We start from the raw sequence: 12,358 nt of genomic DNA on the forward strand, positions 1-12,358 counted from the left end.
TCCTTTTGTAATTGGTATCTGCTGCTGCTATCGAAATGTTTGTCATGCAGTACAGCTGGTTTGATAGAGGAATCATTCTGTCTTTTATATTAGTGTGTAAATATTCAGAATTTTCCATACTTCGTGTTAGATTATTGTTGAAAGTCCCTTTTTAACATTTATATTTTATTACTGAATTGTGAATAAGGGATAACACACAGGTTTTGTCTTTGCAGTGATGACTGGGAGGATGTGCAGTATCAAGACACTGACTCTGATGTCCCGGAGCACAGAGAGAACCGTGTGAAGGTGAAATGGACCATGGAGGAGGTAGGTCACACATCACATACTTCTCAAGTGTAATTCACAGGTATGATCTACCAGGTACTTCAGGTGCTTGCATGCCCAGTCAGCTTTCCTTTTATGTCCCCTGGGAGCACAATGTTCTAGCATAGAATTTTTAAGGCTCTTTTGTTAGAGCAGAGACCACCCTCTCTCAGCTGCTGAACTTCACTTTTTTCTCATGTTGTGAAGAACAAGCTTGCTGGCTAACGATGGGACCAGACATTACTTCTTCTATCTGTAAGGTCCTAAAACAAGATTGAATGACTAATTATTTTCTTTTTTCAAGAGTATTATGAAAAACTGCCATAAATGGAATCTGGTATTCTGAGCAGACCTGTTGTCTCTGTCTATCCTGTTTCCCATTGACGTCGTGGATTAATGCACATATTTGCTGTTACTTCAGGGAATTTTTTGCCATGTATGGGGACCGTTTTTTTGTTCCCACTTTGCCCCTTTGGGTGCCACAGATTTTGGTTGCTTGGGTTCAGAACCACACCATTTGTCCACAGCATTTAGGAATGTAAATCGGTTCTGCAAGGGCCATGCCAGACTGCCTTTTCCCTTGGTGCAGAGACAGGCTTTGTAGACCCTTAGATGTGTTTGCTTAGAGCTGCTTCTGTTCTTATCAAAGGTTTTGCTAGTTGGATTCAGTCTCCATTGCAGTTATCTAGAAAGTGTTCTTTCCAGAACCCCTAAATGACTCCTGTTCTTCCAGTGCCTGGCTTTGAGTTCTCATTCCAAGGTGATGCTACTTTAGGTATATAGGTATAGGTAGATAATAGGTATATGCCTTGGGGATCAAGGAGAAAGATCCATTTCCAAAGAACAAGGGGAAGGTGACAACAGTAGTGGAAAGCCAAAAAAATGTTAACCCCCCAAATAAAACAGAAACTCCCTTGCCAAGACATTACCTTAGCAGCACAGCTCTCCATTCTTCCCTTTCCCAGCACTGACTTGGCAGCCAGTTAGCCTTTTATTCTCCAGTGTTAAATTTAGTTTTGGTCAGTCTTTTGACTAAAATGCCGTTTTAGTCGTGTTTTAGTCCTATTTTAGTTCACTAAAATCTCCAGTACATTTGGTCGACTAAAATCAAATGGGTTTAGTTAAATTGTAATGCATTTTTTAACCTCCCTGGCGGTCTGATTATGTCAGGATTTCTGTGCTAAAAGCAGTACACTGTTTTTCATGGAAATCTGTTTTATTTTTTAAAACTCGCCGTCCTCCTGCTGTGTGCTCGGCCGATGCCGGCACCTGTCTTCCAGTTCCCTTTCCTGCGAGTGTTGCGATGCAGTGGGTGGAACCGGCGGCGATTTCAAAAAATGTAAATACACAAATGAGATGATACAATCCTAACGGATTACACTGTATCATCCCATTTCACTACAGGATTGCACCTGGTGACTTTTCCAGTGCCCTGCCTGTGCTTTTTCAGTTCTTTGTGCCTGGAAAATTGAGAATGACCATGGCGTCCAAAAAGTGTTCTTGTTGCGCAAAAGCGCTTTTAGACGAACTGGAAAACAGCGACAGCGAAACTGAGTTACTTGAACTGAATGATAGCGATTCGTGGGAAAATTCGTCATCCGGTACGAAAAGTGACGACAGCGACGATTCTGATGTCTCTTTCTGGACCATGTAAAATATATGGGGGTGACCAGCACTATGGACTAATCACAGAGACTTTTATGGATAGGAAGCAGCCACCAACCAACCCCTAAATAAATAAGGGTCACAGTAGTATAAGGGAGAAATAAAGGTTGGAGTCGGCGCTACCTTTGAGTATAAATACTTTAAAAACCTTTGAGGAATAAAGTGCCAGTGCAAGGTGGTTTATTCACATGGTAAGCGTTGTTTTATATGCACCTTGCACTGGCACGTTTATAAAGTATTTATACTCAAAGGTATCGCCGACTCCAACCTTTATTTCTCCCTTATACTATCTTTCTGGACCATAGCTCCGTTGGAAATTCTGAAGAATCATTTGATAGCTTGTGGAATTTGGGAAGTATATCAAATGATTCTTCAGAATTTCCAATGGAGCGATGTGCCAGAAAGAGACATCAGAATCGTCGCTGCCGTCAATTTCCGTACCTGATGACGAATTTTCCCACGAATCGCTAGCGCTCAGTTCTTTAAGTAACTCCATTTCGCTGTTGCTGTTTTTCAGTTTGTCTAAAAGTGCTTTTGCGCAAAAAGAACGCTTTTTGGACGCCATGGTCGTTAATTGTTTCACCTTCTTTGGCCAACTTATATATGGCATGGTGGGAGCGTCTGTGCATTTATTGTATGCAGAATATCCATTTAGACCTTTTTATTAAAATGTTCCGTCGCTACATTGACAAATTAATACTGGGGCATTAATGTTGTCCCATGAAGGGCACCTACTTTAGGTCACTCCCTTTCACCAAGTTTCTTTAACCACTTCTGGACCGGAAGGATTTGGCCCCTTAATGACCAGGCCCTATTTTGCGATTCAGCACTGCGTTACATTAACGGACAATTGTGCGGTCGTGCGACGCTGTACCCAAACGGAATTTACGTACTTTTTTTTCCCCACAAATAGAGCTTTCTTTTGGTGGTATTTGATCACCTGTGCAATTTTTATTATTTGTGTTATTAACAAAAAAAGCAACAATTTTGAAAAAAAAAAAAAAACATTTTTCACATTCTGCTATATAACATTCCCCAAAAAAAAAAAAATTAAAAATCAAAATTTTTTAACATTTTAGGCCAAATTGTTTTCTGCTACATATTTTTGGTAAAAAATATCCCAATAAGCGTATTTTGATTGGTTTGCGCAAAAGTTATCGCGTCTACTAACTACGGGAAAGATTTATGTAATTTTTATTGTTTTTTTTTTCTTGCGATCGGACAGGTCGGACCCCTAACTGACATTTTTGACACTTTTGGGGCGATCAGTGACATTTCTACAGTAATCAGTGCTAGAAATATGCACTGTTACTGTAATAATGACACTGGCAGCAGGGAAGGAGTTTAACAGTATAAGTGATCAAGGGGTTAAATGTGACCCTAGGGGAGTGATTCTAACTGTGGGGGGGGGGGGGGGGGGCGTGGCTTCTGAGATGACCACAGAGACGTGATCCTATATAGCTGGATCACATGAGCTTTGCGATCAATTCAGGGAGGACAGTCGGCTGTGTTTACAACAGCTTCCCGTCCTCTCTCAGCGGGGAATAATCGCAGGTGGCAATCGGAGCCGCCTGACACACGGCTTCCCTGCTGACGATAGGGGGCAGGAGTGCGCTGCGCGCTTGCCCTCCAGTTCCTCTCAGGTTAGCAACGTAGATCTACGTTGTTTTGCCTGCCCGAGCCACCCTGCCGCAGTAAAAAGGCAGTCGGTGGTCAGGAACTGGTTAATCCCCAGGGTTTCACGTTTCTTACGTGGTTACACTTTAAGGGCAACTATAAATGTGGAACAAATAGATGTTTGCTGTAAACACATTATTAGAGGTGACATGGTTAAAACACAAGATTGATTCTTTTTATATTTGGAACACGGAATTTGTTATATACATTATTACATGTCGCCAGTGTAATGTCCAATATATAGGGCAAAATACTAGACGCCTTAGGGATTGGTTTAATGAACATCTGAACAGTATAGAGAGAAAGCGTCCGACAAATGTTGCACGACATTTTAACCAACATCATGATGGTGATAATTCTTTAGTTGGGGTTCAGATTATTGAGGGTTAACATGCCAAAAGGGGGAGGGGGGTGGTTGATGTCTTTAGACTTCTCTGTAAAAGGGAAGTTTTTTGGATAGATCGGTTCAAGACATGTATACTGAATGGATTGAACTAGGAGTGGGACCAGTGGCGCCCCCCCCCAATCTGTGCCAAAGAAAAAAAAAAAAAGAAATAATTGTTTTAACATTTGCAGCCCACTAGGGGCGCCGGACCAACTACGGTCTATGGGGGGGGGGGGTTTGCGCCCCACGTGCGCCAGGCAGAGGTGCCGATTGGCGGCCTTCTGGGGGTCATCGGGGAGCAGAGCAATGCGCCCCGACACTCCCCACTTTAGTGCTGTCCTGGCTGTGATTGGTCCAGACTCCAGCCTGGACCAATCATATATTAGGACATCCCGGGTGACGTGACGCGTGGGGGCGGTGCGTGCGTCAGTCACTCACCGTCCCGGCGTCACGTCATCACCTTCCCGCCCGCCGTCAGACCAGAGGGGAGGAGCAGCGGGCCGGCGCGTGATCGAGGAGAAACTGGAAGAAGAGGTCGTCTCGTCTCAGTAGTCCCGTCAGCAGTAGCAGCACGCCAGGCACGGCACCAGTGTGAGTCAGTCCGGTCATCGTGACGGAGAGCCAGCCCAGGAGGTAAGTGAAGTGATGCCTCAGGGGAGGGCCCACACTGCTTTGAAGGGGGCACGCATGCACGCTGGTCTCTGCATTGATGGGGGCAGGCAAGCTGGTCACTGCATTGATGGGGGCAGGCAAGCTGGTCACTGCATTGATGGGGGCACGGCAAGCTGGTCACTGCATTGATGGGGGCACGGCAAGCTGGTCACTGCATTGATGGGGGCACGGCAAGCTGGTCACTGCATTGATGGGGGCACGGCAAGCCGGTCACTGCATTGATGGGGGCACGGCAAGCCGGTCACTGCATTGATGGGGGCACGGCAAGCCGGTCACTGCATTGATAGGGGCACGGCAAGCCGGTCACTGCATTGATGGGGGCACGGCAAGCTGGTCACTGCATTGAATGGGGGCACGCTGTAGTAACTGCATTGATGGTGGCATGCTGTGGTAACTCTGCATTGAAAGGGGGCACACTATACTTTGATTACTGAAGGCCCCTTTCACACTTTTGTGACCTCAAAGTCATGCAATTTTTTGCCACGTTTTTTGACGCAAAGCAATGCCTGTTAGATTTTTTCTGTTTGCCCCCCCCCCCCCCCCAAAAAAAATTTTTGAGCACCAGCCGCCACTGATTGGGACATCAAACATTTTTATGATTAAATTGGCAATATGCTCCTCTTTTTGGCGCTTTAATTCTCTTCCTTTTCTGGTTGCTCCTTTTTGATTTTAATTTTATTTATTGTTGGCGTGGTGTTGTGCAACATTTTAGCTAGGGTGCCCAATTCGATCGGCAACACGACATCGTCTGGTGTGTGATATCGGTATTTTTACTTGATCACACCCAGTGATTTCTGCTGTTTGATCAATTGTTGCTACAATATGTTAGATTGGTCTGGCAGTTACTTTGATAGCTTTAGTTTTATTTATAGTTGGTGTGCAGTACAGTAAACCCCCGCTCCATCGCGGTTCAGTTTTTGCGGTCCCGGTATATTGCGTTTTTGTTTGTAATGTTATTTTACTATATAAATCATTAAAAATTTAATATTTTGTGTTTTCCATAGCTCTTGCTATGTCTCTCAGTATCTTTTATGTGTTTAAATTAGTTTCTATTGTTTTAAAAGTGTGTTTAAAGACCTTAAAATGCTTTTACACGTACAGTGACAGTAAAAAAATCATGCCTACAATGCATTTTAAAAGGGTTTTTCTATTTCGCGGATTTTCACTTTTCGCGGCTGGGTCTGGAACGTAACCCCCGCAATGGAGGGGGGTTTACTGTATATAGCATGTTGGCCAGGGTGCCCAATTTGATATCGTCTGGTGTGTGGGATCGGTATTTTTTACTTGATCACACCCAGCGATGTCTGCTGTTCAATTGTTGCAATAATAAGTTACATCGGTCTGACAGGTAAATTTGTAGGCTATGTACAGCGATGTTGCCGTTGAGATGATCCCTTAGCTCTGTGGATACTCTGTCAGAGGTGCTCGTCAGATACGTGTGCGTTTTTTTGTGTGTCAGTTTATCCTCTCATAAATATTTAATTTTTTTATGTATTTGCCTCTGGAGATTATATTAGCTGGTGATTGTTTTCCCCTATTTGTTTAGTCTGATTTATTGCCAGAGTGTCACTGTTTATATGCAGGTCTTTTTGTCCGGTTGATCGATAGGTGGTTTATATCTGATCTATTGGACAATCGGCCCGTTTGTAGCAGATTTCATGAGTTTTTTTGGCTTTTAGCTTATTTACATGCTATCTCATTCTTGTAACATTTTGGTGTACATATTGTATTTTCTAATCACACTTTTTTGTTGTTAAATATTTACACTTTCTAGATCCTTCTTCAACATATGTTTTATCCTGTCATTTTCAAGCAATTGTGTCTTTTTGTTATGTTCATGTGTATCAATGATTTTTAGCCCCCCGTTCACACTGGGGCGACCTGTCATAGAGAAGCTGTGGACCCGTTCTAATAGGAGCGACACAAGTCGCTCCGACTTAGAAAAAGGGTCCGGAGCTTCTTTGGGGCAACCCGGAGCGACCTGCATAGACTTCAATGTTATGAAGTCCATGCCGGCCGCTCCGAGGTCGCGGTGCGAGCAGCGCGCCGCGACCTATAACGTCGCCCCGGCAAGTCGGATCGCCCCAGTGTGAACGGGGCCTTAAGGCCCGTACACACGTACCGATTGTCGGCCGAAAATGTTCGGCCGCTGAACGATCGGCCGATTTTCGGCTTGTTAGTATGATGCTTCCGACAGTGTACTTTCGGCCAAAAAGAATCTGTCGTGCAAGCATTAAAATTTTTGTTGGCCAACACCAGAACGGCCGATTGTTCGCCAGTCAGTACAGAATTCGGCCGACAGACAGCAGATTTGCAAGACTGGGCATGCTCAGAAAAGAAAAAAGACAAGGAAAGTTAACCATCACATGACATCACTTCTGCAGTCGGCTGTTGTTTGCCGACAAAATTCGTGTGCAGTCTTTTGCAGTTTTCAACAGACAAGACAGCCCTCGGACAAAAGACGGCCGATCGTTCAGCCGACAATCGGTACGTGTGTACGGGGCTTTAGGCACAGAATTTTTTATTATATTGTGGCTACTTTGCTCATGTGATGGTGATTTGGCACTGATCTGCTTGGGGTGTGGTATCGATCGGTACACACCTTAAATAGACCTTTGCTTTGTATGTGTGTAGGTGGTGAACAAGCCCGACTTAACGCGTGAAATGCGTCTACCTTTATGTATACTGTATTGACTGTCCGTTGGCTCAATAAAGAAGCATTATTATATCTGTTGGAGTGTGGCCATTTTCGTTGGTATATTTAAATACTTTAAATAGACAAGGTGGAAGATCCTGACATCAATGCCCCGTCTCCCCACCTCATTCAGTCAGAGAACGCTTTACATCCATTGAGAAAATATAAAGCGATCCCTGAATGGCACCCATGCGGAGCAGCCGTCCTTCTGTGTTCACATGGTAGCAAGACAGCCGCTCAGCACGAGACCTAGAAGCAAGTGGGGATCACTGGAGTAGCAGTGTTTTCTACAGTGACTTCCAGCTTCTATAGGAATCTCACATGTATGTAATCTGCATAGTTGCATTGATCCTAGATGGACCAATTTAACTATGTAAAAAAATGCCATACCTGAAATTCTTAACATTTTAAAGCCATTGCAGAAAATCTTTTTGAAAATCTAAGTTTTCTTTCTGTTTTTGTAGGATGACACACTGAAAACCTTGGTGAGAACGTATGGACAGGGAGAATGGAAGACAGTAGCCACTCATATGGTTGTAAGTAGAAAGCTTTTTTGTCTGCTCAGCAAAAATAACATTACAGAAAGCTGTTAAGGGTCACAAACTGGGATTTGCCTGTATATAAACATCCAGTGTGGCCTCTGCTGTGTCTCAAATGAAGCCAGGACAAAATAACTGAACAAATTGTTTGCCAAGGCCACTTTCTCTAGCCACTTGCCAACTGCCGCACGACTATTTACGTCGGCAGTCAGCCCCTCACAGGCAGAGTAACGTAGAGGTACGTCGCTAGCCTGTGAGGGTTTTGGGAGCGAGCGCACGCCGTCGGAGGCGCGCTCCCGCGCGGTCACGGACTCCCCCCCCCCCCCCCGCGCGTGTGCTTTGTCCGCCGGGCACTCGCGATCGTCCGTGACAGCGGGAGAAAGGCAGACGGCTAGTGTAAACAAAGCCGCCTGTCAGTTCTCCCTGTGTAAGAATGATGATCATACGGTTCTACTATGTAGGACCGTTGATCTCTGTTCTTACACATCAAACCACAGCCAATCACAGTTAGAAACACGCCCCTAGGGACACACTTAACCCCTCCCTCTCCAATACAGTTAACTCCTTCACTGCCAGTGTCATTTTTACAGTAACAGTGCATATGTATAGCACTGATTACTGTAGTAATGTCACTGGTAACCCCAAAAGTGTCAAAAATGTCAGTCAAGGGCCGGATCTGTCCGCCCCAATGTCGCAGTCCCGCAAAAAAAAATCGCAGATCGCCGCCATTATGCGCTAAAAAAAAAACAACAAAAATGACAAAAATCTTTCCCTTTGTTAGTAAACGCAATAACTTTTGCGCAAACTAATCAAAATACGCTTTTTGCGTTTTTTTTTTTTTTTTATTTTTTTTTAACCAAACATATGGTAAAAAAGAAATGGCCTAAAATGTTAAATTTTTGATTTTTACATTTTTTGGGGGGGAATTTCATATAAAAAAATGTGAAAAATATTGTTTTTGCAAAATTGTCGCTCTTTTTTTGTTTATAGCGCATGATCAAAAAATCGCACAGGTGATCAAATACCACCAAAAGAAAGCTCTGTGGGGAAAAAAAGGACTCCAAATTCGTTTAGGTACAGCGTCGCACGACCGCGCAATTGTCTGTTAAAGTCATGCAGTGCCGAATCGCAGAATAGGCCCTGGTCAGGAAGGGGGTAAAATCTTCCGGGGCTTAAGTGGCTAGACTGGGCATATGTGGTCAATCTGAATGCATGGAGTGGTAGAGACAGTGGGCTTATTGCCATAGGCTAGCTGAATGCACAGGATTTGGCTGCTGCCCAGCAAGCTCAATTCCAGTTCATTTTCTGTAGTGTGTTAAAGGGTTAGAATGAGATAAGAAATCCCCACTGGTGGAATTATTCTGTATTGCCTGCATAGGAACTAAGCGAGGAAGGAGCAGAATGTTGGGACCCATAAAACTATAAACACTTGTCAGCAGAGAAGGGAAATTGTTTGGGCCATTTTAGGTTTTGATTTGTATAATTTCTAAGGTTTTCTTTCTAATGTTTTGGGAGATACCTGCAATTGGGGGGGGGGGGGGGGGGCACACAACAGCAATAACGTGATAGGTTCTAACATTCTCTATCTTACTATTATTATTATTATTATTATACAGGATTTATATAGCGCCAACAGTTTGCGCAGCGCTTTACAATGTGAAGGAAGACAATACAGTTACAATACAGTTCAAAACAGGAGGAACTAGAGGGCCCTGCTCCTTAGAGCTTACAATCTAGAAGAAAGCTAAACCTGGGGGAATTGGGAATGGACTTTAAAGGAGAAGTACAACCAAGCTCGTTTGGCTGTACTTCTCCTATGGATCACAGGAGTGCAGTTAGTTTCGTACTCCTGTGACCCATTTTCAGCACATGGTGGGGGCTGAAGTCCGCTGTCTGCTGACGTCACAAAACCGGTCCAGGCTCGGGCAAGATCGCGACCTTTGAATCTGGATCCGCCCACATGCCTGGATCGGCACCTGGCTCTGCCTCTCAGTAAAGAGCCTGAAGCCAGCCGCTCCTGCCCCCTCCACAGCCCAGCACTCCAGTGAGCGAGGAGGGGGCAGAGCAGAGAGTTGCTTGGGGAGCTGTGAGAACCGAGCGATCTGCGGTATTAAATTGCTCGGTTCTCAGTGCCTGAGCTGGCGGGGGACATATGCTGCATCCACCTAGGTAAGTATGAATCTAAATAAAAAAAAAAATGTGCAAAAAAAAGTGTGCATACTTCTTTTACCATAGGTTTTTATGGGAACTAAACCCTCCAATATTTCACTGCCAAGGAAGTTGCCATCTTTGCCTCTGTTTGATCTGCAGTTACCTCAGTGCTACACATTTGATAAGTTAGCACACCAGCCATTTGTTGGCTTGACAGATTGAGAGCACAAGATACTGTGACAGTTCTTGTTCAGGGTATGCCTTAAACTTAACAATTTTTATTTATTTTTTAATGATTAAATCGATTTTGTATAGTCTCACTTCCTCTCTTTAAGGTACGTTATTAGGTTATTATGATAGAAGTGAAAATACAATTTAGAGAATTGCCCAAAAAAATCCTGGCACAATATGGAAAGCCCACTCAAACGGGGGGTTGATATCTATCAGTATAATGTGAGTCTTTCCTTTTCCCTTTTATCATCCAGAACCGAACTGAACAGCAGTGTCAGCACAGGTGGCAACGTGTACTTCACCCCGATCTAGTCAAAGGCCCATGGACCAAGGAGGAGGATGAAAAGGTGCGCAAGTACATCATTTAAAGAATCAAATTGGTGTAAAATATTGTAATATGTAAAGGTGTTTGATTTGCAGCAAGACGACTAAGGTTAATTAAATTTGATCATCTAATATTATTATACTACTTTGTGTTTTTTTTTTATAGGCAGTTCCACTTCCAAAAAGAGGAAATTTAACTTTGCGGGGTGGACCATTTTTTTGTGCTCGTTGTCCACAGCTGTTAACCCCACCTATTAGCTATTTTTTTATTTCTACAGGGATACCCAGGACTGTTTGGCTTTTTTTATGCTTCCCATTTAGCAGTCACTGCTTTGAGTAAAAAAGAAAGCTTACCAATTTTTTGTGAAGTAGAATATTGCTTTTAACTAAAGCTGGACATACATTAAACAATTCTTATTCAATTTCCTTTAGATTTACATTCAACTATGCAGAGCAAGGGCCTGCCTGATTGCATACAAATTAAGTGTTCAGGTTTGACCTCCTATTATATGGTTTTGGTAAATCTAAAGGAGAATTGTTCAAGAGAATTGTATAATGTATGGTCAGCCTTAAAGTGTTTGTAACCCTAAAATACAATATATATATATATATATATATATATATATATATATATATATATAATACACACACAGTGCCTTGCGAAAGTATTTGGCCCCCTATAACTTTGCGACCTTTTGCCACATTTCAGGCTTCAAACATAGATATAAAACTGTAATTCTTTTGTGAAGAATCAACAAGTTGGACACAATCATGAAGTGGAACAAAATTTATTGGATATTTCAAACTTTGTTAACAAATAAAAAACTGAAAAATTGGGCGTGCAAAATTATTCAGCCCCTTTACTTTCAGTGCAGCAAACTCTCTCCAGAAGTTCAGTGAGGATCTCTGAATGATCCAATGTTGACCTAAATGACTAATGATGATAAATAGAATCCACCTGTGTGTAATCAAGTCTCCGTATAAATGCACCTGCACTGTGATAGTCTCAGAGGTCTGTTTAAAGCGCAGAGAGCATCATGAAGAACAAGGAACACACCAGGCAGGTCAGAGTAACTGTTGTGGAGAAGTTTAAAGCCGGATTTGGATACAAAAAGATTTCCCAAGCTTTAAACATTCCAAGGAGCACTGTGCAAGCGATAATATTGAAATGGAAGGAGTATCAGACCACTGCAAATCTACGAAGATCTGGCCGTCTCTCTAAACTTTCAGCTCATACAAGGAGAAGACTGGTCAGAGATGCAGCCAAGAGGCCCATGATCACTCTGGATAAACTGCAGAGATCTACAGCTGAGGTGGGAGACTCTGTCCATAGGACAACAATCAGTCGTATACTGCACAAATCTGGCCTTTATGGAAGAAAGCCATTTCTTAAAGATGTCCATAAAAAGTGTTGTTTAAAGTTTACCACAAGTCACCTGGGAGACACACCAAACATGTGGAAGAAGGTGCTCTGGTCAGATGAAACCAAAATCCAACTTTTTGGCAACAATGCAAAACGTTATGTTTGGCATAAAAGCAACACAGCTCATCACCCTGAACACACCATCCCCACTGTCAAACATGGTGGTGGCAGCATCATGGTTTGGGCCTGCTTTTCTTCAGCAGGGACAGGGAAGGTGGTTAAAATTGATGGGAAGATGGATGGAGCCAAATACAGGACCATTCTGGAAGAAAACCTTATGGAGTCTGCAA

The 12,358-nt window shown here is 43.3% G+C and overlaps 1 protein-coding gene across 3 annotated transcripts in view; it reads left to right on the forward strand.

The window, feature by feature from the left end:
* MYBL2 (MYB proto-oncogene like 2) overlaps window positions 1-12,358 on the forward strand; it is a 74,351-nt gene that overhangs the window by 960 nt on the left and 61,033 nt on the right. For all 3 annotated transcript variants that reach the window (XM_082271315.1, XM_082271317.1, XM_082271316.1), the window contains exons 2-4: window positions 216-309; window positions 7,865-7,936; window positions 10,576-10,668. In XM_082271315.1, the coding sequence (XP_082127441.1) occupies window positions 216-309; window positions 7,865-7,936; window positions 10,576-10,668 (259 nt within the window). The remainder of the gene's footprint in view (window positions 1-215; window positions 310-7,864; window positions 7,937-10,575; window positions 10,669-12,358) is intronic.

Source organism: Pelophylax lessonae, assembly GCF_965119305.1.
Source record: "Pelophylax lessonae genome assembly, chromosome: 11".
Taxonomy (NCBI): domain Eukaryota; kingdom Metazoa; phylum Chordata; class Amphibia; order Anura; family Ranidae; genus Pelophylax; species Pelophylax lessonae.